The 26,791-nt window shown below is 37.3% G+C and overlaps 1 protein-coding gene across 5 annotated transcripts in view; it reads left to right on the forward strand.

Annotated features, from left to right (window-relative positions):
* The first annotated feature begins 3,214 nt into the window (after window positions 1-3,214).
* LOC117407404 (serine/threonine-protein phosphatase 2A regulatory subunit B'' subunit beta-like) overlaps window positions 3,215-26,791 on the forward strand; it is a 54,162-nt gene continuing 30,585 nt past the window's right edge. For 4 of the 5 annotated variants that reach the window (XR_009329356.1, XR_009329357.1, XM_034012391.3 and 1 more), the window contains exons 1-2: window positions 3,215-3,361; window positions 4,454-4,912. Coding sequence is in view for 3 of the 5 variants with exons in the window: in XM_034012391.3 (XP_033868282.2) it covers window positions 4,544-4,912 (369 nt within the window). In the remaining 2 variants the exon portion in view is untranslated. The remainder of the gene's footprint in view (window positions 3,362-4,453; window positions 4,913-26,791) is intronic. The other variant, XM_059028821.1, reaches the window with a different exon arrangement.

Consider the following 26,791-nt stretch of genomic DNA (forward strand, 5'->3'; position numbering starts at 1 on the left):
ATCAAAAAAAATTTTAAACCTCTCATTAGCAAAATATCTTTCTTGCAAGTCCCTGATCATTTTTTTGTAGATTGTCAGACTTTTGTTTTTACTTAATTCAATGAAGATTCGCTCATAGTGCAACTATCATTATAAACTCCTCATGCTGCATGGTGCAGTCAGGTGGGATCCTAATACCTGCTACACAATATACACCATGGTTAGAAAAGGCGTTGATTATTATATCTCATACAAAGTATGTTACCCCTATGACTGAAATAGCTATATCAACAGGGTGCATAATTCATAGCTTCCTAGCTTTTTACCTTTCAAACTGTTATATTGCAAATGAAAATGTGCATTTGCACTGGCTTTGAAATAGGGCCCATGGAATCTGCATATATTATTTTTAACTTCTACATGTGTTTACTTGTCTGATAAAACTATAAACCAACGAGAAGCAGCTTTTTTTTCTAATATGTTTTAATGAGCAACCTGATGGGGGAATTAAACAATCATATTAGTTATCTCATTTTAAAACTTGGGTTTAAAATAGCAACTTGGTACAGGTTTGAAATGAAACATTTACCTTAACTAATGTATTATTATTCTTGTTAAGACTGTCTTTGTATATCACTTTCTGTTTCAGTCATCACATCCTGGTGACTTTGAAAACTCTGAAGTTTAAAGCACCCCTGTGGCCTCAATGCAGCTTTTTAGTGACCAGAGTGGAACCGTTAACCTGTCTTAAAGATGTTTGAGAGCCATTTTAACTTAGCTTTAAAAAGTCACCAGGGTGTATATGTAAAATTATATATAATGTCATTCTAAACAAGAAGACAAATACATTAGTTAAGATAACTGTGATATTTTAGATCTGTACCCAGATATTAAAAACAAATAGAAACTCAATTGAGATTTAAAATAGTGCTGTAGTCTCATGGTCTCTGTAAAGTCTGTCATTTTACTTCCCACCTTGTTGATTGTGTCGACCAAAACTCAAAACAACCACAAAAGTTTGAAGCTATGCTATATGTCTTTATTGTTGAAAGCTTTTGAGAGGTTATTGTCTCTGTGGTTGAAAGTAGCATAAAACTATATATATATATAGATACACACATTATATATATATATATATATATATATATATATATATATATATATATATATATATGTATAGATACACACCTACACACATATAATATATATATATATAAACCCACCCCCACTGAAAAAATAAGATGCTCAGCACAAAACTGTGTTTATTTTTTAGTTTATCACCAAAACAAAAAAAATATATATATTTTTAAATGGAAGTAGTCTTAGTTCTCAGAGGAAGTGTAATTGTTGGGGGATTTTTAGCAAAGCTAAGGCATCTAACATGCTTACAACCACCTATTTAAGAAGTGTTTTTTTTTTTTAAATAGAAAGGTTTCTTAAATCTAGGTGATTTAACAAAGGAAACATAAGTGTTCTTCATAGTGTTCACGATAGATGGGTGATTATACACATGTGTTCTTTAGAGGAGTGCCAGCCAAGTTTTCCAAAAACTATATTTTTGGTGCAGCTATTGGGTCTATTTTAATGATTACAGAGCGGCCGATCTAAATACTGCCACACTTTAATGCTATATTTAGAAAATTCAAATACCTGTATAAAATGATAAGATTGGTTCCCATTCCTTGTCAATCAGTGTATACAGTACAGAATATGTACATATCAGCAGGATGTGAGTAATGTTGCAAACCACCTACATATCTTCAGTTCCTTGGCACATTATCTTACAGATCAAGCTGATCATGTGTAGTTTCCATGGGGTCTCATACATTCATCTAAACAGGGACAGACAAAACAGGGTGTTTTACATACGTTTAAATACAAAAGTACCCTAAAAAGAGGTCATTGGTACATAAAAGGATCCTATTTTAACCACAGTCAATTGAATAAAAATCTCTTGGAATTTTTGCTTAAATTGAATATATGGTTTGAATGATGTATTTGGAGAACACTTAAAAACTGCTGCATCATATGTACTCATATTAGTTAATTATTTGGGACTCCATAAAGGCAATGTGCCTGCATGACATACTGTGACTTAAATGGGTGAGTAAGGTTACAACTTTCATGTTTTTGTACTTGTCGCATACGTTTTACCTTATGGATAATGTAAGAGGATTTGCTTGCTCCCATATATCTTTGGTATTTTCTCAATGACCCCAGTAGATGATCATTTCACTCTAGTGTTCAACAACACACCAATTAGCCTTTCTTGTAATACTGTTTATTACACTTTATAATTCCTCACAGAAAGCTTAACTGATGCTCTGCAGGGTAATCAAAGAAAATGACTTTCCTGAGTATTGCTGGTCGGTGATGGTCAGTGTCATCCAACTTCTGTTAGCTCACTTGTCCTAAATAAATATACAAATAAACTGGTAAATGAACTGCGTGTTTATACTTAAACCACAAGAGGGCGATTGTCCTTCAGCTGCACTTCTCATGTTATTTCACAATACATTTAACAGTAATATACTGGCATCATGAGGAGAACCCAGTTTTCTTGTTAGACTAGTCAGCAAACACCGTATTCATACGCATCATGCACATGGGAGGAGTCTATAATAGACTTATCCTCCCAACTCAACACAACACGACACAACCATCCTGACAGTAAAAATAGACATAGTGAAGCGTTCTTACCTTTGTTACTCTCATTAGCAGATGTGTCAGCCGCACGAAGAGCACAGCGTGTGGTTTTCGCTAACTGTCTCACTGTGCAGAATTAATGATTATTATTTATTTATTTTTTTGCTATGGGTAAATATCGAGACTTTCTTCCTATGCCTCGTGACGCGGGACATTTTAAATCGGGACTGTCCCGACCATATAGGGACTGTTGGCATGTGTGCTGTACTGTCTATAAACTATGCGTTTTAGAGTGGACAGAATTTAATATAAATCTGTTAATAAAAAATTACTGTAATTAGGTATGATATTAATCTGTTTTTGTAAATTATCCGCACATATACTCTTTCTGCAATACAGAACAGGGGTTGCTATACTCACTAGGAATTCGGTTTCAGTAAGTTATCTAGTACAGATCAGATGCACGTTCACTTTATTTATGTTTATCAAGTCTATAAGTCAGAAGTTATCGAGTTCAAATTTGTCAATGTCGACGTACGAAAACGTAGATTCGGAGGTCATATCTCACTTTGAATTAGTCTTAAACCTCCGTGTCTAACCTCACTATGGTAACCACCACAAATGATTTCCTCGCGATATGTGGGCTCCCCAGTAACCAAATACAAAACGAGAGTTCAATTCAAAGTGAACCGCGTTGGTTTGAATGATTGAAGAATCTTATTTGAACAAAACACAGGTAGGCAAAAGGGAAATACGTTCAGTTATCTTTATCTAGAGTTAGAAGTAATAGTTACTATTTCAGAACCCTCTTTTAACTGGGCTGGAAATTGACAGCATGACCACACTGGTGTTTGTTTACACTGATTGTGTACTGACACTGTCTCTGTAGTCTAACTAGGCCTTGCGCAGTAGGTTGTCGGGTGCTTTCTATATTTTAAATGCTGTCTAATCCCTTTAAAATGTGTGCGTGTTGGGGCTGAGCCTAATTAACCATTGGTGTGAACGTTTTAATTTTTTTAACAGGACAGTGTCCTAAGAAAAAAAAAAAAAAAAAAAAAAAAAAAAACAATCAATAATAATAGTGACTTGACACAGCTGCAGTGAACTGTTTTGTGTATTTGTGTTCGTTTTGCAAAATGCATCAATATGGGTTTAAATTAAATGTTTTTTGTTAATATAAATAAGCAGTAAGCATAGCGGTACATTTTAGTAGTTGCACAATTTAACAGTGACACAAGTATCTGTTTAAACCGTCTCCTGCATTACAACGGACACGTACGTACATTACGCATGCATTTTGTCTTGCAGTGCTTACCTATCCAGAAATCACATAGAGGTCCTGGTCCTACCTGTTGACAAAAAGTCGTTAATCAGTCAAATACCATATTTATTAATCCTTCAACCTTTACTATGGTTTGACTAATAATAATTTGAAGAAAAATGATACTAGGGAGTAGAAAGAATTGTACATATATCAAAGTGGAAGCACACAAACTCTGCTAATTAATCAGGCTGAAATGAATAAACCCTCCTCCCAATCCCACACATTAAACAATGAAAAAGTAAATTTTAGCATTATTGTGCATATTTTTTCATAATGGTAGTACTGTTAAATTCCACACAAATGCATATATGGATGCATTTTTTCTAACATTGTAACACTGTTTTGTTTTTGTATTTTTTTTTTAAATATATAACTTGCCCAATATATACAGAAAAAAATAGATTATCTGAAAACTGAGAATTCTTTTTTCAGATTTACTATGTGTATTGTGGTAAAATTGAAGCTTTTTCTAATTGTATCTTTATTGTTTTATCTGTTCAACAGGGCAGAATGTATTAAAAAGGCTGAAGTCGTTTTCAGATTGCCAGCGGAATATTGTATGTTCCTTTCTTTTGAGATCTTCAGTTACAGTAAATGAAGTTAAAGATGCCTGCGGCACCTGTTCTTCAACCTGTCCTGAAAATGAAAGTTGATGAACTCTTTCTAAACTGGTTGAGTGAAACAACCACACAGTTGATGCTCAAGGATTACCTCAAACGGATCAAGAATGGAGAGAGGTTTGAATGTGGTGAAGGGGATTTGAAAGACAACAGGCTTTTAGTTTGTAGTGAAAATAAGAACAATTTCAGATCGAAGCAGAAGGTGACTGATAAAGCAGTCTCCTCTTTAAGTGCTCCTTCAAGTCCTCCCTCCCCCATTACTAAAGCACTACCATCTGGTAACACTGGCAGTCCGAGGGTGGGTCATAATAGAGCAGTACGACGATCAATAGGTTCTAAACTGGTAAGAATATTTTCTCTCTATATGTATATTTTTTTAATTGTATACCTTATTTCCAAGAGGTTTGTGCTGGTCAATCCAAGCCAAGATATCAGATCCAGGGCTCGAACGTAACACCAGCCATGCAGCATTTGCCATGGGTGCCCTTCTCAATTTCCGCAATACCCATCAAAATGTATGTCTATTCACAACAATTGTGGACGCAGTGCCCTTTCCGCTACAGCAACTACAGATGCCTGTACACACTAAATTAGGATGTGTTTGGATTCAAAGAAAGACATGATTTTATGATTTGCATAGGTAAGTCTCATCAGTCGCAGTCAAATTTTTTCAGGGCATTATAGAAATGTTTAAGATAGTACTTACAGGTGGTTTTCTTTCATGTTTAAAATTTACTGTAGCTAACTTGAATATGGTTAAATTGCCGTTATCCCCTTATTTAAATTTCCTATTTTAATTATCATTTTGTCCATCTTTGATAAAGATACGTTTATATTTTTTCAGCACCTCAGTATTTTATATGTTACACACAGGAACAATATTTCTGAGTTTAGATTGTTAAACTGCAGAATATATGCTATTAAAACATAATCATTTTATTTTACCTTTTTGTAACATTGGTGGTTAAAACAAAATTGTTTTTTTATTACTCACTCTAAAGTCTTGCTTGATCCTTGTGTTTTTATCAGGATGGGAACAAATAGAAAACTTGTTTATTATGCTATGATATCTTGCTCTTTGTGAATCTGACTTAAGCCACACCAAACAGCCCATAAAAGTAAAACTGTACAGAGGTAGCTGTTTGCCAAAAAACAACTGTTCTGACCCAGTGGGCACAAAGGTCACCCAAACACCAGTAACTACAGAGGCCACATACAATTAAAAATGCTGAAGGTGAAGGAGATGTTGTATACAGGGATCCATTGCAGAAAGATATTAAGGTATTTTTACAAATTGCACCTCTACCTTACGGTAGGAAAAGGGGCGGACAAGCTTTAGCATGTTTACTTGCTAGACTAGTGAGCAAGTAAAATGTTGTGGAAAATCGTCTAGGGAATACATTTCATGCGAGTAAGCAGAAAACTTTGCGGCACATGCAAATTAGGCTATGACGACATTGAACGTCACACGGAAACCCCTTTTACTCCGTAGAATCTGCATTAGTTGGAAAACTGTTTTTTCCTCCTTATGTAGCAATTTTACAAACTAAATTGATGAACTTGCTTGATACATTGATGGAAAGAGGGCTTATAAGATGGAACATGTTCTAACACCTGACAGCCAAAAATGAAATATTTACTATGAAAGTTGTTTCACCTTTAAGAAACTACCATATGTGGTATAATTGCTGAAACTATTTCTTCCATCTGTGCAATTCTGCTCATTTTAAGGTCATTTTTCCAACTTTGTATACATTATTTTTTATATTGACATATTTTAAACAACTTCAATCTTCAGTAAGTAGAAAAAAATGCACATGTGGTCTTACATAGGATTCAATACACATGGGGGGGAAAAAATGAGAATGTGGCAATATGCAAGTTAATTTCTGCATGGTAATTCTGTTAAAGCTGAAAAAACTTGATAGTAAATATTGAATTGTTGGTCAGATTTATTGTGGTCTTTACTCCAAAGAGCAATTTGTGCCATTTTTTGTGAAAGGAATATAAAATTGGTAATATTGCAAAACTACTAACCGACAACTCAGAAATCTACTACATTTAATATAAAATTGGTAATATTGCAAAACTACTAACCGACAACTCAGAAATCTACTACATTTCACCAAAAATTGGGAAAATAGCAGACAAATAAGAAACAGAAAACAAAATCTCCAATCCAGAAATACACATCAGTACATGTCAACTATAGTGCTGTGTTGATTTCTCTTTTAAAAATGTTTTTTAAAATGGAATAGCTAGGCTACTTGACCTTAAGTCTGTACACTTATATGAGAAATTGCATTTAACTGTTGCATTACCAATTCATTTGTTTCTTTCCTTGCAGTACTGTATGCACCACTGTTTCAGATTGCTTATTGTGCGTGCTTGGTTTGAATTTTCAAATATCGGAGGGTGTGAAGACATTAGTGCTGAATTCTCTCTACAGTATTTCTGAACACAGTCAGTTGATCTAAGTACTGTACTGTGCATTTGCTTGTCTTGCTTCTTGTCTACTGGCATACTCCGAGTTCTAAGGGCAGTGCTGTTTTGCTGGTAACCCTCCTGAAAATGCCTTGTGAAGGTTGCAAGTATGACTCCCTGTGAGAGGAGCTTGAATGAGTGTGAAAACACACCGCTGCTGCACTTTCAACTGCTGATCTCTCGTAAACCATTTCAGCTGGAAACTTCATATTTTCAGTGTTCAGCTCCTTGGGCAAGATCTAACAATAAAACAAAACAAGTTTGAGCCAATTGGTCACAGGTTAGGGTGGTCGATCGTGTTACCAAGAACAGAACTTAGTTATTTTTTTTATTTAAGGCCTTCAATCAAACTCCAATGCATGCACATCTCTAGTATTTCTGCTTGTAAAAAAAAAAATGACGACATAAAATGGCATCAGTTTGGACTAATTCAGCAAAGTAGTTGGATTGTTATTTAAAACTGTAAGGAAAAGATGACATTGCCTTATGTAATAATTTGAAATGTGATGACAGTGACTGGAGCTGACAGCTGTGTCCGCAAACACTCAGTGGCCTTATATTTACAGTCGAAAATCAGTAAAGTTTGTCGAGGAGACTCTGCTAGTCAGACAGCTAAAATGTTTTTGCTATGCTGTTTTGTCTGACTATCTTATATTCTGCTGGAGGTGGATCAGCTTTTTGATTTGCTGACACAGTCGTAACAGCTAAACATTTATAATTTAAACCTTTTTAGTTTGCCTTTTTACTTTTACTAACAAAATAATCATATTTAAATTTGCATTTTCTCTAGATTTTTTTTTTTTGTAGCTTACAAATATGTGATCTACAGTAGACTGGTCTTTGCAACCTACTTCCTCGCTGAGGGGAGAAAGGAGGTTTGTTTGTAATCTGATTGGTTGTCTTTTAAAATGTTTGTTTTTTTCTGTCTCTCAGTTTCCATTGTAGTGGATTTATTTGATAGTGTGCAAATTAAAAAAAAAAAATGCGGCAAGCTCAATGGAAACAGGTATAGTTTGCAAAAATGTTTACAGTTATGCAAACTTTATAAAACGCAAGACCTTAAGCCCCGGTCACACCTGGAACGATAACGATTTTTAAAAAGCGTTCCAGTTCAAATGAATGGAGGTGGTCACACCACAACGGTCATTGTAAACGATAGCTATCTTTTCGATCGCGTTCAGAGTGTTTTTTTCCTGCTACAACGATAACAATAAATGCTCCTGGCCAATCAGGGCTGTATTAAATGTGACATCATCATCTACCTGGTGTTATTTTATGCATTCTTTTAAACACGGTAAACGGTAAATACAGGCATTGCAATGATGTACAACAAAGAAGACTGCCCTCCACTGTTCCACCACAGAACATCATGTCGGAAAACTGGTTCTATTATACATCAAGGAATCGTATTTATTTATTTATTTTTAATTGTGTTATAAATTATTTGATTAACAGCTATTAATGTATACTTATAGCACAAGCACAATGTATGATTCTATATACGAGTTTGTGGAATTCCCCTAACTCCTCCCTACTCTGTAGTATTCTATGTACCCACACTTGTCGTCTCTGTCTCCTACGCCTTGAGTATTCGCGTTTTGACCGCAACAGAAATGGGTTAAGCGACCTTTGACCAAGAACCCGTGAACGTGACCACAAAGCAAGAACGGACCCTGCCATTAAAAATGTCAGAGGTCGAAAATGTAGTCGCAGCAGTTATGAGTATTATTGATGAACCGACAGGTTGGTTATGTATATAACACTGACTAATGTAACAGATATGTCTGTCAGAAGTTATATACCAATACATAATGCAAAATAAATCTCTAGACGTCTCTAGGTAAACGTGTTGGACTGAATTGCTTTTGTTCCAAGTGCTTTAATTGTATGTCATGCTAATAATGTGAAACCTTTTTTTTAAAATTTGTGATCAACATGTACTTCAAGCAATCAACTAATGTGTGTGTGTGTGTATGTATGTATGTATGTATATGTGTATATATATATATAAGTAATATAAACACACATATATATTGTGAAAGATTTTGCTTGTTTCGAAGGTTCAATTGCCCTTTTTCAGCAGATCCAGACACAGAAATTGAAGTTTTAAGCACTTTCATGCCATTTTTATTAGAAAAATAAAATAAAAATAAAAAACCTAACTTTACACAGAGTTGTAACTACACTTTTTCTCTCCCGTTTCTCACTACATCGGACGACTAAGCCGTTTTCCGATCACAAAACACTTTTTACACGTTATTTCACACACAAAAGGTTTACACAGTACCTTGTTCTGTTACCGACAGCCTCTTGATATATATACCGAGCATCAAAAGAAACGTATCACTATTATAACACATTTATTTTCGAAAAAAAGAAGGTATATAAATGATGGACGATGACAAAATGTTTTTGGTTTCTTTTTAATAACTCGATCATTCATCCTTGACCATGACACACTTGAGTGACTATGACTGAAGCATATGCACTTAATCACCTAATTAGTGAGACAGTTGATTGGACACTGGATATGGAATGATTTTAGCTGTTGAATTGCAAGCTTGAGTAAAAGCAATAAAGAAAATCACAGAAAAAAAAAAAAAAAAACAATATGCCAAGCCTGTCAAGAGAGCAGCGCCTTCGTGCAATCGGCATGTTGGAGGCTGGACTAGGGCAGCGTACTGTGGCTCACTGTCCTGGGTGCTCGCAGCCAGCAGTTTCAATCCTGGTGAGACGGTATAACCAGACACACTCTGTCAATAACAGGCCACGAACTGGGAGACCAAGAGTCACAACACCTGCCCAAGATAGACAGATAATTTTGCAGCATCTTCGTGATGTTAATCAGCACAATAAAAAGTTACTGCACCTGCTCTAAAACAGAGTTTGTCATTTTTCGATCACATCTAGTGAATTTTATCCAAAATATACGTACTCCGAGTTCTGAGGGTAATGCTGTTTTGCTGTTAACCCTCCTGAAAATGTCTTTTGATGCTCAAATGTAAGTGATGTTTCTTTTGATGCTCAGTGTGTATATAATCAGCCACATTATTATACATGATTTTATAATCTACACAAACCATCTTGCATTAAAACATTAAACACATTTACACAATCATGCCATTTTTATTATTTACACAAAAACAAACATAATCTACATTATTCAGAAAAGGTTACAGAAACAAGTTGTAAAACTTGCGTCGCCATCTTGACAGGAAATCTTTATCCCACAATACCTCTGGTTACAACCACGAGCTGTGCCACAAACCCGGTTCACTGGTTCAGTGGACCCATGACCGCTAGGACAACTGACCGCATCGCGAAGTATATTAAAAATATTAATCTTGTGAGAAAACAACAAAATATTTGATTTGTTTTCCTATGATTATCTCTTTCCTTGTCGGTTCATTTGCCTGGGATAGATTTGTGATGTTGTCCTTACAGCTTGTTTCATAAACGGCTTTACTTTCCACTTATATTTCATTCAATCAGGCCATGTCTTTAATCGCCAAAGACATTACACTAGAGGAATTAAATCAGGATTTATATATATATATATATATATATATATATATATATATATATATATATATATATATATAATTATATATATAATATATATAAATATAATTTCTTTTTTTATTATTTTTCCCTGCTTTTCTCCCATTTTGACATATCCAATTGTATTTTAAGCTCAGCTCATCGCTACCACCTCTGCACTGACTGTCCTCCAAAGCGTGTGCCGTCATTCAACCGCTTTTTTTCACTCTGCAGGCCTACCCATCCAACCCAGAGCTACAGTGTCGGAGGACAACGCAGCTCTGGGCAGCTTACAGGCAAGCCCTCAGGCGGCGCAGTGAGCCGAGGACACCATGGCCGACGTAATCATCCCTAAAAACATAGTAGTTAAAGCACAGTAAGCATAGCATTGTACTGTGTAAAGCCCCGAGAGGTATGGTACTGCATATTAAAAAAAAAAAAAAAAAAAAAAAACACGTCGGAAGAAAGGGATTTGTAAAATTAAGATTTGGTCTAAAAAGAACCCACTATTGTAAAATACATCCAATTGAAACATGTACAGTTTAGTCATATAATGAGGTCCAGTCATCCTGGATAAAGGGTAGGAAGATCCAGATATTGTAAGTAGTAGTTGTAGTTTTGATAAAAAACAATCATTTCAACAGCTGAGAAGTCCGCTTAACACACATATATAAGTATAAGCAGGCTAAGGTTATTCAAGAAAGAGGTGTGATATGAAACCAGGAAATCTCTTGGTGTGTTTTAGGCAGGGATTTGAACAATTATTGATAAAATAAAACTCTAAGATAGTATGGCAACCTAGAATAATCAATCTGGGCAATACTCTAGCTATACAACACTTGAATAATATTCAAAATCAGTTGGTCAGTGCTGAAAAAAGAGTAAACCTTTGTAAATGGGGTAAATCTTATTCTCCAACATATGAGGAATGGGAAGACACTATATAGGAAACATTTGTATTGAGAATGTTTCATTTTAAAGAGACACACAATTTTAACTTTTTTTCTGAAGTCTTTGTCAGCTGCATTTAAATACTTTTGCCTTTTTGTGTTTAGAAAAATTGACTTATCAGCTCTTCAAATTTGATGTTCTCAGTAAATATGTAAAGAAGATATTTATTGTTTGTATAAACCCTTTTTATAGAATCAGTAACAGTTTTACACACATGGTCAACACTTTATAATAATAATAATAATAATAATAATTGAGATTAAAAATGTACAGAATCACTAAGCGGCTACTATATGAACTATATATAGTTAATAACACATTACCAAAGGAAGGTTCTAACCTTCGATGGTACTAATTTGCATAATTTACTGGTGACGTCACCATAGCTACTTGTTTATATTTGACCTATTATTTTGCTGTTGAGATGGCGAAGGAAGAAATGTGCCTCTGGTTAACACGAGCTGGAGTGGGGAGGGATTGACAGTCCTCAGTTTTTTTCGAAATTAATTATTAGTGTTAGCGTATATTTTGTATGTTTCAAACATATTCTACCATAGCACTTCTCTTACACTGTTTTGTACACTAGGTATTCAGTTCATATTTTACTGAAGCACTACAACTGCTATAGGTACCCCCCCCCAGTGCTTTGGCATAATAATATACCGTGCTTCATACATGACAGCAGCGCCATATAGAGTTGCTACTTATAACAATTTGGTAGTAGATTTTAATACAACAACTTTTGTTTCAGTAATATGCATTATACAAATAAAAAGGTCACATTTTGCATGTGAGTGATATTTAATGTGTGATTTATAGTGTTCACACATTGTCAAACCATTTCTGTTAACAGAAAAAAAACACAGTGCGTGAATGGCGTAATGAACCTTCGAAGGTTTAAAACAATCTTCAAATTCCTGGCTAGCGAACAAACCTTCGAACCTTCTAATACAGCCCTACTTGAAAGAAATTTTAATTTCAATGGAACCTTACTAGTTAAACCAATTTTTTTTTTAATTCAAACACAGTTAACTGGGTAGGAAATTAGATAAAACAGGTTGTGGGTACTTTTACAGTGGACGGTTACATTTTCAAATATTTTGCAGTGATTGAATACCATACAGTTTATTTAAGTAGATTAATGTTGAAATCCACCACTCTAGGATTGTGTTTTTTTAATGAATGAATAGGGACCAGTAAATTGCAGTGTCACATAGGCCTGCATGTTTAAAATACTTTTTAGGCTAATGTACATACTATATTCCAACTGGTTGATGTACTAGTATTAACCAAATAGTGGTAGAAACTTTTTCCACTGTTTGCTTCTTGAAATGTCCCTGTGATTTGATCCATCCAGTCACATCCCTGGAAATAGGAATGTATTATTTAAACACACATGACAAAATCCTGTCAATTAACTGAACTGTTGAGGGATATGTTGTTTTGATATTACTTTGTCAAGCCAATGTGCTGTGTTCAGAGTTTTTCCTTGGGTGCAGGTTGAAAGATTTCCATGTACATTTAAGGACAACTGTCTAATGGTGTGTTTGCTCGCAAAGTTCCAGAAACACATTCAATACAAAATTGTCAGTCTAGAATAACGCTTGCTATTCTATGATAAGCAGTAAGCTGAAGGTGCACAAGGTGAGATGCAACAAATCCGTGATTACGTTTTACACATTGGTCCTTGTAGAGGAATATGATCATTTTAACTTTATAAAACTACAAAGTTAGTTTTATAACTGTTGTTTACCTTTCAATTATGAAATGTAACCATTACCGTATGCGCATATTACCATATGGGTATTTACCTCTTAAAGACCCGAAACCTGAATAACATATATCAGAGTTGCTCGTAGAGCCTTTGAGGCACTCATGGCCCACCCACCCCGAAGGCACAAAAGCACTGCGGTCATATACATTTCGTCACTCGTGCTACGTAAACCCATTTATATCCCATGTACCAATGACTATACACCAACATTTAACACACTACATGCAACATATAAACAAACAATACACACAAGGCGGGGTCACACTGCCACATGGACATACTGTCCATCACTGCCTCTGAGGAGGTGGGTGAACAGGAGCTGGTGTTCCCATCTGAGGACGTGGAGTCTCACAGTGTGTAGCGATCTGCATGGGTGCTCAGGGTGCTCTGTCTCATTACATTTCTTACTGCCTGTCAGAGATAAAAGAAGGGCAAATGGAAGTGATGTTGGTCTGTGTGGAGTTTTTGTAGAACTGTAATGGTGGGAGTACTGCATGCTGGTTCCTTTGTTTTGGTTTTGAATGGATTAAATAAGTTTGGAGTTGAACAGTCTATAGTTTTTGAAGAGGAATTTATTCCTTGGTTCCCGGAACTGACTGGGTTGTGCGATGCAGCAGACAGTACAGACAATGGAGCCGAGTGATGGGTTGGAGTATGGAGAGGACGCTGAATAGGAAACTTCGATCGGATTTGAAAGACACTTTATTATTTTTTTTCTTTATCCTCATTTCTCCGGGATATTGCCATTTTCGTTTTATTGAATTGTCTGTTCTTTTCTTTAAAAGAACTGCGACTGAACTGAGAACTGGGAATCCCTGTATATAAGCAAAAGGGGCGCTGTTAAAAATATATTGACGAAAGGATACTATTACTGAATAGTTGGCATTGTGGATATTGTTCTTTAACTGTGACTGAATTGGGAAACATGGATGCTGTAAGACCAAGGAATGCTGCTAGGAAATGCTGCCGGTGGAATATTATTGCTGATTAATCAGGACTTCTAGAGCTTTGGTGCCAAAGCACGTTGGAGTAGCGTTGTTACTCTTATTATTATTATTACTGAGACTTTTATATGCTTGAAACAATCCACACACTTTATGCTGTGTCGTGTTAGATTAATAGCACATCTTCTTTCCATTTTTGATAGTATATTAATTGTTTGTCATGATAAAAATACTGCTGCACTTTATCATGTCCAGTGGCTGCTATATATTTGTCAATTGCTTAATATAATACTGCACTTTATTTTCCACTTTACTAAAAGTAATAATGCATTTTGTCTAACTGTGATACTAGGCCTGTTATGATGAAATATTACTGCACTTTAAATACTGATATATTGTTGCACTTTCAATTGCCTAATATTGCACTTATTCTCAACTTAAAGTAATATGAATATAAAGTAATATGAATATGTATTGTCCTGTTGTAACTAAGTACTGCTGCACTTTCCTCCTTTCTTAAGCAGCAATAAGTTGGAGTGATATATATATATATATATATATATATATATATATATATATATATATTATTTTATTTTTTTACTGGTGTTGCAGTGTATAAATGGGTATTGTAATTAATTAGCAATAGGATTATGTTTAAGCCTGTTGATTTAATTTAAAGGTACGCTTATTGCACAGTGTATATTATTTCCGTTTAGGAGGGGCAGATATAATAATTAATTGATTAATTGCTATTGTAATTGTTGATGGATATTGAATGATAAATGTTACTTCTTTGCAACATTCTCTTCTCCCTTCCTTACTATTTATTTACATTTAGGTTGGTTGATCATTGTCATGATAAACCTATCCCTGGGGCATTATAGAGTTTAGAAAAAATAAATAATTTTCTGTAAATGATCATTTACCTGGCACCCCAGGTCGCAAACCGTTACAAGCGCATCCCCTGCAGTTAAGCTCTCCCGGTCAACAGAGCTTCTGCCGCTGATAAAAAGGGCTACTGCAATTTTTCAAGTGCCCTGGCCTACAGAAGGCGAAACAAGGCAGTCCATCTCAATGATGTGCCTACCATCTCTCCTGTGTTGAAATCCAGTTGTCCTGGGATCACCCAGCAACAGCTCCTGCAATTATAATAGCATCCTGGTAGCCTACCAGTTCCATTTGCTGAGGTTCCTTTCTGAGAACCACAGGCCCTCACCTCAACAGTTGGATGAGCTGCGCCTGGCTAACAATAACCTGCTCTGTGTGTCCAAACTCAACAGGCAGGCTGCGGATAGGAACCTGGCTACGCTGGTAGCTGCACATAGGCAGCTTTGGATTTCCCAGGCACGTTTACCTGACAGAGACAAATCACTACTGTTTGGCGCCCTGATTACACCAGGGCATACGTTTGGTCCCGCGGTGGACAAGATGCTGCAGCGCTCTCACCGCGCATGGGAATCCATGATGGAGCTGGTTCACCTGCTTCCCAGGTGCCCTAGGCCCCAGCAGCCTCAAAGACCGGCACAGTCGGCTGCGCCCACTGCCAGAGGTGATGATGTTCGAAACCGGCATCGCGGCTGCTCGCCGTGGAGGCTTTAATATGTTCTGTCGCCCTGCACAGAGACAGAAGCCACAGGCTAAGCAGCAGCCCAAGGAATTTCCTGCAAAAGGCCCAGGGCCCCTTATCAGGGAGCCAGTTGAACTATTGGCGTCAGTGCACCACAGACATCTTGGTGCTTACTACCGTTCAGACCGGCTACTCACTGCAGTTAAAGCATGGCCCCCCTCCCTTTTGGGGCATGACTACAACATCAGTCATGGACCCACAGGATGCCGCTGTGGTGTCTGGGGAGGTAGCTCTTCTGCACAAACGGGCTATTTGCATGATAGACCCCTCCAGTTGAAGGAAGGGTTCTATTCCAGGTACTTCCTAGTGCCCAAGCGGGATGGTGGTCTTAGACAGATCCAAAGGAGGTTCAAAATGTTGACAATGCAACGGCTGTTGCAGTCAATCAGGCCAGGCAACTGATTCACCACAGTGGCTTCAACGATGCCTATTTCCACATCCCCAAAAAAACAACACACAGTTCGCCTTTCAGGGAACATGTCTTGCCATTTGGCCTCTCCCTAGCTCCCTGTGCCTTCTCAAAGTGCATGGAAGCTATCCTGGCCCTATTGAGACTCAAAGGCATCAGAGTGCTCAATTTTCTGACTCATCTCTAGCAAAGGCAGAGGCCCACACAGAACTTCGCCATCAACGGTTGGGCCTTACGCTGAATCATGCGAAGAGCCAGCTCATACCTTCTCAGTCAGCCTCCTGTCTAGGAGTGTGCTTGGACTGTGTGCTCGGACAGTAGAGTGCAGAGAACAGCTGCCTGTTTGGAGCTCTTTCAGCTTAACAGAGTGCCCATGCTAGTAACGTTCCAACGTTTTGGGCTTGATGGCAGCAGGCCTGGTTCAACAGCAGGGTTTTTCAGCCCACGTTGAAACGCGACTGCCTATTGACAGTGTCTCTTCACTGTCTGAAGGCACTCTCTTGGTGGAAACAACCTGCCCATCTACACCTTGGCGTAGCACTGGGTGGTGTCGCCAGAAGAGAGGTCGTCAAGCTTTTGCTCTGGGCACACAAGAACCTCCTTTCACTACGGGCAGTAGATCTGCCAGGGGTGACAGACTGGGCGATGGGCCTCCTCTCAAGGAGAGTCCCCAGTGCCTCAGAGTGGAGTCTTCACCCCAAGGTGATTAGCCTCATTTGGGAGAGGTTTGGGAGAGTAGTGATAGATCTCTTTGCCTCCCAGGAATCAACCCACTGTTCCCTCTGGTTCTCCATAATAGGAGGCGGGAACCCTGCTGGCAGTAAATGCCTTGGCACACTAGTGGCTGAGGCAACTGTTATATGCCTTCCCACTGCTCGCCCTGCTCCCACTGTGTCTGGAGAAAATCAAGCATGACTGGGCCAAGGTGCTCCTAGTAGCGCCTTATTGGCCCTGCTCAGGAGCTGCCATCCCTGGAGACTGCCCAAGAGCCGCAACCTGCTCAGTCAGGCACGGGGGACCTTACGGCATCCCCACCCATTGAGCCTGCAGCTCTGGGTCTGGCCCCTGAACGACTGCATTTGAGCAGTTTGGTGTCATTGACACCCTGCAGAATGCCAGAGCACTGTCCATGCGTTCCCAGTACGGGTACAAGTGGGGTGTTTTTCAGACTGTGTCTGACTCGTGGGTTCGACCCCACGACCTGTCCCATGGCAGTTATACTGCAATTTTTGCAGGACCTTTTTTGACGAGGGGAAATCCCCCTCCATGTTAAAGGTCTATCTGGCAGCCATTTCGGCTTGCCATGTCAAAATTGACTCCGTCTCCCCAGGAGCTCACTTCCTGGCAGGGCAATTTTTTAAAGGGGCTCGGCAGCTTTGGCCTCCTATGAAGGACATTATTCCTCACTGGAGGTTAAACGTGGTGCTCAATGCACTCTTGAAGCATCCATTTGAGCCCATGCTTCAGCTGAGCAAAAATATTTATTGCTCAAAGCGGCTTTCTTGCTTGTTATCACCTCCGCAAAGCGGGGGAGTGAGATGCAGGCATTCTCCATTGCAAAAGCCTGCCAAGACAAAGGTCACGCTCCGTACCAAACCTGCCTTTTTGCCGAAGACGATCTCAGCATTCTGTGTCAACCAGTCTGGAATTAGAAGCTTTCCACCAGCCTCCTTTCCAGTCTGTCTAGAGAGCGACAGCTCCATACTCTCTGCCCAGTTTGGGTCCTGGCGTACTATGTTGACAGGATGATAAGTTGGAGCGAGTCCAAACAATTTTTTGTCTGCTATGGGGTGAAGTCCCATGGTCAAGCCCTGTCTTAGTAGAGGCTGTCCAAATGGACAGCAGACACAGTCAGAACTGCCAATGAGCTAGCCAACTTGCCACCTCCAGAAAAATTCACTGCCCATTCCACCAGGGGCATGGCAACTTTATGGGCTTTATTGCAGGGTGTATATCAACATCATTTGCAATGTAGCAGTGTGGGCTACTCCCAATACCTTTACAAGGTTCTACAGACTTAATGGCGTGGATCCTGAAAACTATGGTTTTGGAATTATATTAAGGGCGGCTTTTCAATCGACCCTTGCAGCACAGGTATCCCTAGCTACTTGTTACTGGGGTTCCGTATGGTATCTCACAAGGCAGCCTTTCGGCTTAGCCTTGTAGCATTCCAGTCGTTCTGCAATATTGCCCTTGCGACGGCTTTGGTACACTTACCCGTATGGTAATGGTTACATTTCGTACTTGAAAGGGGAACTTTAGGTATCATAACCCTGGTTCCCTGAAATATAAATTTAACCATTAACCATGATTGCAGCAGGTTTGAAGGAAAAATGACATTGAGGTCTGTGACTGCGGTGCTTTTCTGCTCTGGGGCGGGCCATGACTGCGTCACACGTTCTACGAGCAGCTTTGATAAATCTTATTCAGATTTCAGGTCTTTTAAGAGGTAAATACTCATATTGTAATATGGCCTAACGGTAATGGTTACATTTCTATTTCCGGGAACCAGGGTTATAATAACCTAACGTTTAATACTCTGACAATTTGCCTTTTATTAAAAAAAATCCACTTTTTTTGAAGGAAGAACTTTATGCAATAGTTAATGGTTTAATTAATCAGTCAAACCTGTACTGTAGTCCTACTGTACATAACAGTAAATTCTTTCTCTCTCTCTCTCTCTCTCTCTTTCTCTCTCTCAGTTCACAACAGTCTGGCAAGTACTTCAACAAATATACCATTAATGCCCTCAAACATCTACAGCCACGGTTTGACATTGTGATATTTTTATGTTGGGCAAAGGCTATTGTTGAGTGCTGACAAATGTGAAGGAGGTGCGCTTTCAGTCTTTCTGTACTGTTTTTGTGAGCTGTGCCCATACTGTAAATGAACAACTGTTGTACGTTTCATATTTGCGAGTGATGAAAGAGGCATATGCCCGCAGTATGTCAGTGTTTATTAAAGATGTTCTTATCCTGCATATAGTAATATTCTATTTTAAGAAAGCTAGTGACATTCCAGAATACAAACGCATTCTTGAAAGGATTACTTAAACATTCAATTAACGTCATGCTGATGCAGCTTGGGACAGCTGGTCTAACTTTGACACAAGACACTGATAAAGATAGCCTTCATTCTCTTGCACTGGATTTAACTAGGCAGAATACAGCTAGCAAAGTGCCTAGAAAGACCTGCCTGTGTTACAGTTTTAAACTACTTCTGGCTTACATATAGTGGTTACTAATATAAAAGTGGGAAGATCAAATAAGTGATCTCTCCCCCAATCTGCTACTAACAGACAGGTCACAACAGATCTGTATTACGGAAAACATCAGTAATTGAAACTAGCTCAAACAACAAGGGTCCATGCATAAACCAAAACTGCATTCTGCAATGGTTAAACTAATTTGAGGAGAAGGAAAAGGGCATATAATTTAGTTTGGGTTAACTGTCTGGTTCAAGTGATCGTTATTACTTCAGTATTGCATTTATTTTTTTTAAATATGGGTTGAAAAACATTTAAATATAATCTTATGATAACCAACTATTTTTTGTAGTATTTGTTCAGCTCTATCCATTTTTAAATGTTCTATATCTGATGTTGAAGTTAAAGATAATGGTTTAAATGTGTTATGTTATGTGCTATACATTAAGTTTGTTAGTCACTGACCATCAATCTGTGCTCCAACTATTGATGGTCTTGACGACCACACGTTTTCTGTAGAAACCATAGCACCTCATTCCAGATACAGCCTTAGATAATGGCTTATACCAGTGGTACTCAACTCTGGCCCTCGAGATCGGTTCCAGTCCTGGTCTTTATTCCTGGCAGGTCCTAAATTAGTTAATTGCCTCTTAACAGCTTCAATTAACTACATTAGAACATGCTTGGAGTAAAAACGTGGACTGGATTGGATCTCGAGGTCCAGAGTTGAGTACCACTGGCTTATACTGTAGACTACTGTCTATGCGGAAAGTAAGTATAAACAAGTTGCCATCTTAAGAGATAGATTTTCCTATAAAATGCAAACGTTAACAAATTCTGCTCGACAAGAAGTAGGCCTTCAGTGGGTTGATAACAAAGTCAACAAGCACATTCAAATCAGAAAACTAAAGGTACGTTTTAATATCATAAGGATGCAACTGCAGTCTACTGTGCTTAAATCTCTCTCCTGTATTAAAGATTTGAAGGTAGCCAGCCTGGGCCGTGGTGTTGCAAGTGAGATTGTGCCCCTTGTGACCCAGAGCAGGACTAATTGGGGAATGGCCACACCTGTGATTGCTGGCAGGGACAGATTTAACCCCATCCCTGCCAACCTTACATTCTAACACACACTATTTACATCAGCAGGGCTTTTGCCCGGCAACAATGTGTATTTCAGTGGTGCACAACTCATGGAGGTCATGGAGTGCCGGTTTATTTACACTCCATGGCTTTTATCTGTATGCATCCTGTGAATGATCTTTTTAGACACAGACTGTAATTTCGTAATGATCAATTGGGATAAAGATGTATGCACTGCAGTATACTGAACCGCAATTTATATTTGTGTATGTTTCTAAATTCACATTATTACATGTTTAATAGTTGTGGATAATTTACCCACACTCAGTTTTACACTTTTGCACCAACTTTATATATTTATTGTACAGCAATGGAGTTGTATAACACCGTGTTGGACAACAGGGTTGTGTCAAGTTGCCTCTTTACTGTATGCCTTCAAAGTAGACTCCTCCTTTTAAGAAAGGGGTTATTGTTGCATGTTCCGTTGTCAACAGGAGGGATAGAGCCCCCTCAATATGAGCTATTGAAACAAATTAGATACTATTTCAGTGTTTTATTTTTGTTTTTAAGAAACTCCTTATTTTATCTAATATCATGATGGATCATAGACATAGGAACTTTAATCACCAGATATTTTGCTTAGGCTACTACAGGTCTTGTGTGTTTTTCTGTGTAGAGTTTTAAATGCCTTTCACCAACATGTTGTTTTTTTATTTATTTATTATTTTTAAATACAGATCTATAAAAAGAAAAAAAATATGATCTGTATATATTTATGTATCATATTAATTTGATGTAATAAAGAACATTAGAACCAGGGCTTCTACTTTTTCCTAGTCGTGCTCATATCAGGACTTCCCTGTTGTTTGTACCCATTATTTACTTGTCGCCATTAATAAGCACTGCTTTAAAAAAAGCTCATGTCTACATACTATACATTAGCAAGCTTACGAAATTGTTTGCTTGTTCAAGTGCAGACTTCATGTAAATGACATAAGAGTTGCACAATACTATCAGAAATGTTTAAACAATACACTTTTAAACATTTTAATATTTGAGTTGTTTTTTTTAAAATATTTGTAACCAATCAGATTTATTTACTTGCAAAAAAGATCTTTACATTTTTATAGTACTGTACTCTATGATTTCCCCCCCATTTTTGTTTGTGTAATCATCCTTCTAAAAAGCTTAGCTATAGTAATGTCTACTGTAGTACAGCTTTTGGTCTTAAGCTGTAAAGAAGTCTTAAGCTGCAATCTCTGGTTTGCGTACATATTTAAAGTTTAATCTAAAATTATATTAAATAATCCTCATAAATACTTTAAAGCGGAATATTAAAATATATACATATTTCAAGAAGCAGGAAGGATTGAGTCTTCTCCAGGTTGTCCTCTGGTTACATCTTAGTGAGATTGGTAGGCGAACACTGCTTGGTAAAAATCTGTCCTGATGTTTTACATCATTGCAGGACGTAGACTGTCACGTGTATTTACTGAACTGGTACTGCCATTACAGTATGCCTACAAAATATAGTGCATCGTTTTTATCATCTTTTTATGAAATGCAATTAAAGTACAGAAGCAGAAAGTCATACAGTTTAGAAGCTGATTGCTTCAGAATGAATCCTACTTTTAGCTGACTGGGTAGTATACCTTCGGATGAGACGTAAAACCGAGGTCCTATTGTAAGTGACTGCAGAAGCAGTTGTGATGCATAGTTCACCCTCAAGTCTATAAGTTGCTTTGGATAAAAGCATCTGCTAAATGACTAAATAATAATAATACCCAACAGGATGTTATGCAAGCGGATGAAGGATTTATAGGATTGTTCTGGTGATTGCACTGTATGATCTCTTCTAGTTCTCCACAGTTAATCTGTCCTGTTTTGATTTACAGCTTAGTATCAACTTTTGACCATCAAGGAACTACAATTTTTAATTTTAGAAATGGTAAAATGCTTGTCTAAGGGATCTCAATCTCTTGCAGTACAATATACACATGTACACTATGAGGCTGCATTATGAAATGTGTCATACTTTCCATAACATTCAAAAATCATGATAGTGTTCCTACCCATTGCCAAGTGTTTCTTCACAGTTCTCTTAATAGCCTACTGTTGTCACAAATAATGCAGCTAGTATTGGTATTTTGAGGATCATAGTATGATGGGCTACTTGGCAAGCCCTAATCTTTTTGTCACATTTAGATGTGGTTACCCTGGAAAATATACTACCGTATCTGGATGCTGATTTGGTTGAAAGTTGCATAGGTCAAGCTTGGCTATTGCATTTGAAATCTTAACTATTTCTTTGCTAGAAAAACATATATGTTATTTGGGGCGAGTCTGAATATTTGAGTATTCTAAATAAAATTACTGCTCGAATACTTTGGTCAAGTTTCAAATACTTCTAAAACAAATGGAAAAATGTGCTAACTACACCAAAAATACTTTGCATGGTATTTAAGACAGGAAGAAGTTAAAAGTGATCAGCCAGTACTGATAGGGAGGGGGGTGCCCTTCATTACCTAGCTGTGCTATTGGCTAAGGGAGTACATGAGGAGTGAAAATGGTATCTAAAAAAAAAAAAGGAACACATGCAAGTATTTTGAAAAACGAGACCACCGTGCAATATAATCTCTGCAGCACAAGTATTGCGTATCTCATTGAGTTAAATGCTCTATAATCTAAAATGCAAGAACCCATCTGCTACTTTGGAAGAAAACACAGAATGTGGCAAAAAAAACCAAACAAACATTGCATCTTTTACAGTGCGCAGTGGTCGGCATTGTGATGCGTCTCTGTTTTAGTTTTGTGTTTGTTAAAACTTTACTTTCATTTGGGTTTTGATTGCGAACTACCCGGGCAATGTTAAGCCGTCGTTGTTTGAGTTTTGCTGTTATCAGTCTGCTACTGATATCGGCTTGATTCCGGAATCAGACTTTTTAAAATGATTATTATATTATATAATTAATTAGTAAGTACGGGTACAGTACATCTTGTTTTTGTTATATTTTATAGCATAGATGTTATTGAGCAAACATATTGTTGTGCTTTGTTAGTAAGCAGTAATGTTGTGTGTTTTATACAAGTCATAAAAGGGTGTTAATAATGCAGTTGAACGTTTTGAAGGTCCTTTTTATAAAGTTCTGTGTTTTATAGTTAAAACCCCTCAGCTGTGTATTCTTATTTCTTACTTACAGTTTAGTGTTTTGTGCTATATCCATACCTACGGTATATCATGATACCGAAATCCTACGGTACCTAATATCGGGGTAAAAACCCTGTGATTGTATGTTTCCAAAAACAGTGTGAACTAAGCTTACTCATTTTTGTTCAGCGGAAGTGACCAAATGCCCTGCACATGCTTCCTTACCAGTTTTATTTGAATTTTAAAATGGCAATGAGCTTTGAAAACATTGGAACTTGTTTTCTGCAAAAAAAAAAGAAAATACTGAGGTCGCGCTAGCTTTTCTGTTCTGTTCCTGAAATACACATGCCCAAAATTTTGCGTCCCATCCATTATATACTAAACTATTGTCAACACAAAGGCAATAATCTCCAGGGATGTGCATTTTGGTAATTTTTTATGAACATTTAAACTCTATGCCATATAGTAGTTTAAACAATCTCTGTCTGTGTATAGATATACATATGAATACAGACACACTTTTTTATATATGAACAGTAGACCGTTCGCATGATGAGACAGAATTCTAAGCACTGTTTGTTGCCTTCATCTACGTGTGTTTTCATATTTCTGCATTCCAATAACAGCAACAGCATTGCCGTGTCTGTGTCTTTTAAAGCGAAGATTCTTGAAAATCTGTACATCCATGTGTATATACTTATTTTATTTATTTGTTTTGCCCAGCAGCTGACTTTCACTCACACTACAGTACATCTTGCCATGTCGATAAACAAACCATGGATACTTCATCTCCCATTCAAAATTATAAGAAAGGATTTTTCGTTTGCTTTTTTCTGCATTACTACTGCTTGCAACTGCTTCAATCACTACTAGTACTCGTTAGTACGGACTGCTTAGCAAAAAAACTTCCGATTAACAACTGACTTGCTATCAGTGTACATGCTGCACTAGGTATTTATTGTTATGCTTAAAAAAATCTGTCAGGACATCCCTGTTAAACTAGTTTAATTATGAAACTGAATCAGTTAAATTTGTTATAGGGATGTCACCTGATTAAAAATAAAACCTGAAAACCTGTGTGTGTGTGTGTGTGTTCACATTTACTTTTTGCAAAATACTTGTTTTATTTCTTAGCAATACTGACCTCTGTTAATATGGGGCATAACATATTATTTTAAAATAAAATACAGTTAATGGTGGGATACTATTGTAGTAATTTCCACTGTTCATTGCGTTGCTAGAAACTGTAACCAAATTATTTTAATAGTAATAGTGTGTACGCATTACGCCCGACTGAACATGAAACAGTACTTCTGTGTGGACGCTTTGAGCCGGTTTAATTAAAACCTTTTTGAGTACGGTTCTCGAGATCGGTTGTGTAGTTTGGACAGGGCCTAAAAGTAAATATCCTTAATATTGCTGTGTAAGCCAAATATGAGGCTTATTGCTGCCTCCTACAGGACTGGTTTTGTAACTTAATCAATGCTGTTATATTGTGGAATATTATTATTATTATTTTTTTAAATAAGCAAGTATTTTACGGTTTACGTTTTGCTGCCGTGTAATAATAGATTACCGTGAATATGCATGGCTGCATCCCGTGAACGCAAGACAAAATATTTTTCCGTCCAATGGATTTATTCTGTGCTTATTCTGTGTTTTGTGTTTTATGGGGTCTGTTATATGTATTATTGTAGTGGTGCACAGAGTATGGGTTATGTAGCACAGGTAATGTAAAATGTATATTTGTATTTAGGCATAGGGAAATGCACACTACTTCACATGCAGATTAAAATGGGTATTTGTATGGGGGCACGGGAATTGCACAATTAGTCCACGTGCAGTCTATATAAAATAATTGAATGTTTCATGCACATTGGGTTGGGTGTACAGTGAGGAGATACAGGAGAGAGACAGAGAATTAAAAAACAAAAATAACACTTGCTACTTGTGCTGGAAGCACCAGCACGGTACTCGTTTGTTAGTGTTTTGTTTGCCTATTTGTTTTGGTCAATGTGACATTTTTGTTTTGTTTGTAAAAGTGTTTGTGTTAAATCTTTTTATTTTACAATAAACCGGCCAAAATGCGCATTTACTAAACAGACTGTGTCCATTCAGTTCCTGGTCTGACGTCGCCACACGAGCCATCGTGTCACAGATGCCTTAGATGTTTCTTCGCCACTACTGTTGATGTATTTATTTAATGCATCCCTATGTGTGATTGCTGCAATACATTCTAAGGACCTGTTAGTACTGCTGTGAGTAATTAGAGGTCGAGTATTCAGGTATTCCAAACTTTTATTCTTGGTATACTCGAGTATCTTATTATCCGAAATTGGTTACATCAAAATGAGACGGCACATATTCACAGAAGGCTCTGTACAAAAACATCTTCGTGGGTGAAAGTGCTCTCTCTGTAGACGGAATTCTGTTAAAATGGACTCTCCCAGGTCCATTCCTGTGATTCGTGTAGAAATGCCCCAAAAAATCTGGGGGGTGGAAGAAAACTGTAATGTTTGCGCACGTACTTGATGACTTGTTACCTTTTAGTATATTTTTCTCCTGTTGAACTGTAACTTGATTGAGACCATAGGCACCTAACCCATAGAGTACAGTGGAGGCAAACGATATATTTTGCTCCGTGTAAACACACAATTACTCTGTGTTTTGTTATGGATTTGCCTAATTCATAAGATGCCATAAGTCCAAAATTAAAAATAAATAAATAAAAACCCACAATAAAATGGCCCCTACACTAACATTGGTTTGACCCACCATAGTCCGCTCTGCACTATTTATAATAGATAACATTAGCAGCTGTGTGACTGCAACAGAAGATGCTGGGCAGTTTTTATACTAAATAAATAATTAATTAAATACAGGCTAGGTAGTTGTTAGTTTAGTTTGTTTTATTCTCTATTAATTAAATTATATTCAGATGGTTATTTATGTTTTTTTTGTTTTTTTTTTTAAACAAGGACGTTCGTAGGTTCGTGTTGCTGCGGGGCCATGAACGGGTTTAAGTTCAACAACAACTCTAAATAAAATGTTACTGCTATT

This window comes from Acipenser ruthenus, chromosome 8, assembly GCF_902713425.1.
Source record: "Acipenser ruthenus chromosome 8, fAciRut3.2 maternal haplotype, whole genome shotgun sequence".
In the NCBI taxonomy this organism is placed as follows: domain Eukaryota; kingdom Metazoa; phylum Chordata; class Actinopteri; order Acipenseriformes; family Acipenseridae; genus Acipenser; species Acipenser ruthenus.